The sequence below is a fragment of the Coregonus clupeaformis genome, chromosome 22 (assembly GCF_020615455.1).
Source record: "Coregonus clupeaformis isolate EN_2021a chromosome 22, ASM2061545v1, whole genome shotgun sequence".
Classification (NCBI taxonomy): Eukaryota; Metazoa; Chordata; class Actinopteri; order Salmoniformes; family Salmonidae; genus Coregonus; species Coregonus clupeaformis.
In genome coordinates, this window is record NC_059213.1 from 635,129 (window position 1) to 642,514 (window position 7,386).

Consider the following 7,386-nt stretch of genomic DNA (forward strand, 5'->3'; position numbering starts at 1 on the left):
AAATAACTTGTATTCGCATGGCAATAGCCTCAATGGCGCTGCCCATGCGGTCACAGACGCTATAATGGCACGGATACAAAGATAAGTCATTTGGCCTGTTGTTCGCGTATATTGATCCCGCCTGCCTTCCATCTTTGAGGACATGTATTTCCATTGTTAGTGTTCACTTGACTATCTTGTCAATATAATAGACAATCTTTGATTGGTACCGCGTTCGAAACAACTTGGAACTCGGAAAAAAACGATTTGAACGGTCATCCAACTCCGGCATCTTTCAAGAGCTCCGGCTTGAAAATCACTTCCCACTTTTGAACGCGGCATTAGATCACAGGCTGCGTCATCATTACGCGTTTTATGTACACGGAAGTAACCAGCAGAAAGCAGAAAACAAAAAACAGGACGCAGACAGAAGGTAATTTCTATATACAACGCTAACAAACGTAAACGTCCCCATATATTTTCACCACACGTTTATCAATATCTCTATCAGATAATATTGGCTAATCAGGATTGATCTGCATGCTGACTATGCTGTTATCTTATAGATCGCTTGTATTCTCCTACCGGCGTGTGCCACGTTACCAAACAAAATCCTACACTTTTGTAAAGGTTTAGTGAAAGTATATTTGCTTATGGTGTTGCCACTGCTGTAACGAACCAATACACATCATTTCGGCAGATTACAACCAAGAGTCGCTGTAGCGCGGTTAGGGCGTTAGGCCAGTAACCGAAAGGTGAAACGTGCCCTTGAGCAAGGCACTTACCCCTACTTTCTCCAGGGTCACCGTTGATAATGGAAGACCCTGGCCGTGACCCCACCCTCCAGGGGTGTCTCAGGGAGAGTTGGGATATGCAAAAAACATTTACCAATTCACACAAATATAAGCACCCACCAAATACTTATTATCAATCGCACAGTGAATAATTTATGACAGATTTTATGTTGCAGTCTGTTTTTTACACATATATCCCATACTCACTCTCTCTCCCATGGCTTTGCGCTTGACCTCTCACTTTCAATTCTACTAAACCCTGTGTCTTCCTTTACCTCTTATGCCCTCCATATCTCTCTCTGTCAGTCTGTGTGTTGAGCTATGCCCCAGAGAGGATGGGTCAGACCCTGTGTATCTGTTCCCGTGGCTCCATCACCATCGACAACAAAAGATACTACTTCATCCAGAAACTAGATGAAGGGTAAAACCGACCGCATCAGTAAAACACTTATCTATTCTACATGGCAGACGATCATCCCCGCCCCCCACACACATGCAATTGTATTTCAGGGTTCTGTAACGTTACATCTTACTGATCAGGACCCTTGTTTTTGTCTACCTCTCCATTTTCTCCTGCGCTCTCTCTCTCGTCATTTACCGTCCCCCTTCCATCCCTCCCCTCCTCCCAGAGGGTTCAGCTATGTGGACCTGGTGGAGGGGGTGCAGGATGGGCGTTTCTACGCCCTGAAGAGGATCCTGTGCCATGACCGGGAGGGTCACCGGGAGGCCCAGACGGAGGTGGAGATGCACCGTCTCTTCAGCCACCCCAACATCCTGGGCCTGGCCGGGCACACCTTCATAGAGCGGGGGGGCAAGAGTGAGGCCTGGATACTGCTGCCCTACGTCCAGGTGTGTGCGTGTGTGTGTGTCTATGTACTCACGCCTGTGTGTGTGTGTATTAGAGCCCGACCGTTGTTTATTTTTGGGTCCGATACCGATTTTTTTTGTGGGAACAAAAGTTACTGATACATCTGCCGATATACTGTTTTACAGCGTGGAAATGAAAAAGTGTGTATGCCTGTGTGTATGCGTCTATTTATTCATGCCTGTGTGTGTGTGTGTGGGCTCCTACAGAAGGGCAGTCTGTGGTCAGTGCTAGAGAAACTGAGGGACAAGGGCAGCTTCATGCCAGAGAGACGCATCCTGAAGGTTCTACAGGGCATCTGTTCTGGACTGAAGGCCATGCATGACAGAGGCTACGCACACAGGTACAGGCTACTACTGCTATTACACACACATGATTGTGGTTAAAATTAGAATGAGGCTCTCCATCTCTAGCCCTCTCTACCCCTCTCTTTATCTCTCTCTCTCCCTCTTTATTTCTCTCCTCTATCGCTCTCTATCTCTCCCTCTCTCTCTCCACTCTCCTCTCTCTCCACTCTCCTCTCTCTCCACTCTCCTCTCCTCCTCTCTCTCAGAGACCTGAAGCCTACCAATGTACTCCTGGAGGAGGATGACAGGCCTCTGCTGATGGACCTGGGTTCTATGAACCGCTCCAGGATGGAGGTCAAGGGGACCAGGGAGGCCATGACAGTACAGGACTGGGCAGCTCAGAGGTGTACTATATCGTACCGTGCCCCAGAGCTCTTTAACGTGGAGAGCCACTGCGTCATCGATGACCGCACAGACATCTGGGTAACGCACACTACAGTACTACCCCCTTCTCACTTTAGTTTTGGTCTGTGGAAACTGTCAGTATTGTACAAGAGATATAACATGGACCAATTTGTCATAACAGAGATTGTCTTTACCATTGGATTGTGCAATGCTGTTTTGACTCTAGCCATGAAGTCAACATGTTGCGTACCAGTTAGATTGGTATCTCTCTGTCTCCATCATGCCTGGTGTTTGTTGACCGTGTAGAGACAGTATTCGCTCTCTCTCTCCAGTCTCTGGGTTGTGTACTGTACAGCATGATGTTCCTGGAAGGGCCCTATGACATGGTGTTCCAGAAGGGAGACAGTGTGGCCCTCGCTGTCCAGAACCCTGTTACCATCCCTCAGCCCTGCAGGTCAGTCCCCCCCGGCTAGCTAACCCTAACCCTGTTACCATCCCTCAGCCCTGCAGGTCAGTCCCCCCGGCTAGCTAACCCTAACCCTGTTACCATCCCTCAGCCCTGCAGGTCAGTCCCCCCGGCTAGCTAACCCTAACCCAGTTACCATCCCTCAGCCCTGCAGGTCAGTCCCCCGGCTAGCTAACCCTAACCCTGTCCATCCCTCAGCCCTGCAGGTCAGTCCCCCCGGCTAGCTAACCCTAACCCTGTTACCATCCCTCAGCCCTGCAGGTCAGTCCCCCCGGCTAGCTAACCCTAACCCAGTTACTATCCCTCAACCCTGCAGGTCAGTCCCCCCGGCTAGCTAACCTTAACTCTACCCTTAACCCTAGCTTCATGTTCACATCCCGGTTCAACCTTACCCCTCGCCTCAACCACAACCTTAACCCTAGTCTCAACCACAGCCTTAACCCTAGTCTCAACCACAGCCTTAACCCTAGTCTCAACCACAACCTTAACCCTATTCTCAACCGCAACCTACCCCTAGCCTCAACCACAACCTTAACCCTAGTCTCAACCACAACCTTAACCCTAGTCTCAACCACAACCTTAACCCTAGTCTCAACCACAACCTTAACCCTAGTCTCAACCACAACCTACCCCTAGTCTCAACCACAACCTTAACCCTAGCCTCAACCACAACCTACCCCTAGCCTCAACCACAACCTAACCCTAGGCTCAACTACAACCTTAACCCTAGTCTCAACCACAACCTAACCCTCAACCACAACCTTAACCCTAGCCTCAACCACAACCCTAACCATAGGCTCAACCACAACCCTAACCCTAGGCTCAACCACAACCCTAACCCTAGGCTCAACCACAACCCTAACCCTAGGCTCAACCACAACCCTAGGCTCAACCACAACCCTAGGCTCAACCACAACCCTAACCCTAGGCTCAACCACAACCCTAACCCTAGGCTCAACCACAACCCTAACCCTAGGCTCAACCACAACCCTAACCCTAGGCTCAACCACAACCCTAACCCTAGGCTCAACCACAACCCTAACCCTAGGCTCAACCACAACCCTAACCCTAGGCTCAACCACAACCCTAACCCTAGGCCACAACCTTAACCCTAGCCTCATCCACAACCTAAACCCTAACCACAACATTAACCCTAGCCTCAACCCTAACCCCAAGTCACCATCCCTCAGCCCTACAGGTCAGTCAGTCCCCTGGCTAGTCATCCCCTAGTTACTCTTCAATCCATCACCCTCTCAGCTTTCAAGGCTAGCAGACTAGAATGTATTGATTCCAAATCGGCACCTACCACCTAGGCACTCCTGCAGATCTAAAAGGATTGGATAGGTTGAAGCATTTTTTCATCTTGGCCTTTTTTAGGTTGTATGGAATTTATACAATTTATAGTATGTGTTTTTTCTCCAGTTACTCTGGTAGTTTCTCAGTATATATTTGTTCTCCAGTTACTCTGGTAGTTTCTCAGTATATATTTGTTCTCCAGTTACTCTGGTAGTTTCTCAGTATATATTTGTTCTCCAGTTACTCTGGTAGTTTCTCAGTATATATTTGTTCTCCAGTTACTCTGGTAGTTTCTCAGTATATATTTGTTCTCTAGTTACTCTGGTAGTTTCTCAGTATATATTTGTTCTCCAGTTACTCTGGTAGTTTCTCAGTATATATTTGTTCTCCAGTTACTCTGGTAGTTTCTCAGTATATATTTGTTCTCTAGTTACTCTGGTAGTTTCTCAGTATATATTTGTTCTCCAGTTACTCTGGTAGTTTCTCAGTATATATTTGTTCTCTAGTTACTCTGGTAGTTTCTCAGTATATATTTGTTCTCTAGTTACTCTGGTAGTTTCTCAGTATATATTTGTTCTCTAGTTACTCTGGTAGTTTCTCAGTATATATTTGTTCTCTAGTTACTCTGGTAGTTTCTCAGTATATATTTGTTCTCTAGTTACTCTGGTAGTTTCTCAGTATATATTTGTTCTCTAGTTACTCTGGTAGTTTCTCAGTATATATTTGTTCTCCAGCTACTCTGGTAGTTTCTCAGTATATATTTTTCTCTAGTTACTCTGGTAGTTTCTCAGTGTCTTATGGGTGTTTTGTTGTTCCCCTCCAGTTACTCTGAAGGCCTGCAGAACCTGGTGAGCTCCATCATGGTGTCCAACCCCCAGGAAAGACCCGACGTCAACTGGATCCTGGACCAGATACAGGACATGACGTGTTCCAGCCCCAACACCCAGACCAACATGGTATGATGCTCCTGATCGGGGAACCCTGGCAAGCCTGGTTCCTCTCTAGTTCCTCCATCTGTGGGTGATGAACTTTATGACCTCTGGACTGTTGTGATGGCGACCCTGACTTTGTCGTTTTCTTCTACTCTTAGAAGCTCAGGGGATCCTACCCCAAACACACACACGCACGCTATTCTGCAGTTGAAACCACATAGACGCATGTCACAAGTCCTCACTGTCCTCCATATGCATGTGCAACAATATGCTCCTACACAGTGTTGGTCAACTCCACATCCAGCACCCCTTGTGGAAATTGAGATTTGCGTGGAGCCATTTTATGACTGCTAGTGAATAGGAAACCCCATGGGTTAAAATATCATCAGACACTACAGTTGAAGGGGGCACCGGACCAGGAAAAGGACCTATGGTAAATTCCAGACAGACGGTTGCCATGGAAACTTACTCAGCCATATCTGATATCAACTTCAAAGGGATTTTTATAATAACTTAATTCCAGACCTGGGTTCAAATACTTTTTCTGTATATTTGAGTATTTTCAAATCCGCAGGCCAAATTTTATTTATTTATTTGAGTATTTGAATGGTTATTTGTAAAAACCAAATAGTCGACCAAATTGTATTTGAAAGTATTTTCAAATACTATTTTCAAATACCTGGGTTAAACGCATGGAAGTGTATTTGAGTCAGTGTGTATGAGTATTTTCAAATACTTTCAAAGTGTATTTCCAAATACATTCCAATATTCAACTACTTGTTTTTTCAAATAAAGGTTATCTGAGTACTTGTTTTGAAATGTATTGAAAAGCAATTGAAATACCTGAAATAGTATTTTGAACCCACGTCTGCTTGATTCATCCTTATCACATCCAAATGTCTTTCAAGTCCATCATAACTGTATTTATTTTTTATCATCACATAATGCTATACTGTAACAATTTTCCATTTATGACACTCATTTAGGCCTGTATGTATTTTGCATTACCTCACATGATTCTGTTTTGAGTGTCAATAGGAAGATCAGTTAATCTTGTTTTTAGTCTCTCAGCAGGTTTTTCTCAGTTAACTCTTACTACAGTTGCTTGATAGGAACCTTTTAATGGTTGCTTTTTAAAATTATTATTTTTGTATGTGCATCTATTTAAGGATACATTGTGTATATGCTATATGAATATTTTGTAAATAGGCTAATGAAGTTGGAATGCAGGCATTATTGATGATTTAAATGGAACAATCCTGGAATTTGAGATATTGTGATAAAATAATAGGGTATTGGATAATACTTTAAATACAAATGTAGCAACACTGAAGGCTTTGCTTGTTTCTCATAAGATCGATGTTTAAATGCTTTAAAGTTTTTATTTTTTTAAACATTTGTGGTACAACTTAATTTGTTATGTATAAGAGGGCCCTTTTCCCAACATTTTAGAATGATCAGAGGCCTGACTGTCTTGAGGTTGTCATGTGGCTTTTATTCCACACGGGGGAGACCATGTCCTACAAGTTGGTCAAAGCAGACTGAGTCTGCCGGTGTCTCAAACGTTGTCTGTCTTCGCTTAGCCAGACCTGTAGATCTGAGAAAGGCTCACTCAATATGTGAACATATGCAAAACCTCTCTGAAACCAGGAAATAAAATGATAATGATTCTGATTGGTCCTTTCTCTTTTTACTCCAACACATCCACGCTCCATGGTAACAGTACATTAGCCAATACTTGCCCTTGCAGTTGAAAAAAAGGGCAGGGCCAGTGTTTTGATTGGATGTTTAAATGTTACTTACACTGGGATTATTATCTGTGAAGAAACAAGGATCAGCCTGATACCAGAGAGAACCAGAAGGTGCAGCTGGAAGCTCAGGCCAGTGCAGGCCAGATAACCCTCAGCTGGTAGCTGTTTACACATCCCTTTACATTGCTTTAAGTGTGTGTGCACAGCCACAGTCTTGGATGGGCTGTGTGTGTGGACGGCAAGGTATGAAACAATTATCAGGAACTGTTTAGGCGCCTAGATTTACAGCCCTGTGGGTCACTAGGGTCAAAGTGACGTCGTACCTCACTCCTCGTCCTAATCAATCTCAGACAGTCATAAACCTCACACACACACAAAACCCACGGCAGAAACGACTGACACAAGAAAACACACACACTAACACTAGAGGAATTCATTACACTTTAATTAATGTTTTCCCCAACCAAGTGCACCTTCATACAGGAGGTCGGCCCACCCATTGTCCAGACTCCCCTGGGACCGTATTCATTACACACAGACTGTGTTTACGGGTTGAGGAGAGGGAGGGACTCCCATTGGCCCAGCAGGTTGAGCAGGAGAGGGAGGGACCC

The 7,386-nt window shown here is 45.0% G+C and overlaps 1 protein-coding gene across 1 annotated transcript; it reads left to right on the forward strand.

Moving 5' to 3' along the window:
• The first annotated feature begins 192 nt into the window (after positions 1–192).
• stk16 (serine/threonine kinase 16) lies at positions 193–5,617 on the forward strand. The gene is made up of 7 exons (XM_041843360.2): positions 193–412; positions 1,080–1,194; positions 1,403–1,622; positions 1,848–1,981; positions 2,192–2,408; positions 2,663–2,784; positions 4,916–5,617. The coding sequence occupies exons 1-7, from the start codon at positions 355–357 to the stop codon at positions 5,052–5,054; spliced, it is 1,005 nt and encodes a 334-aa protein (XP_041699294.2). The 5' UTR covers positions 193–354; the 3' UTR covers positions 5,055–5,617.
• The last annotated feature ends 1,769 nt before the right edge of the window (positions 5,618–7,386 follow it).

Coding starts and splice junctions, on each gene's coding strand:
- stk16 (XM_041843360.2), top strand. CDS start 355: ATGTACACGGAAGTAACCAGCAGAAAGCAGAAAACAAAAAACAGGACG. Junction 413..1,079: donor AAACAGGACGCAGACAGAAG/GTAATTTCTATA, acceptor TCTCTCTGTCAG/TCTGTGTGTTGAGCTATGCC. Junction 1,623..1,847: donor TACTGCTGCCCTACGTCCAG/GTGTGTGCGTGT, acceptor GGGCTCCTACAG/AAGGGCAGTCTGTGGTCAGT.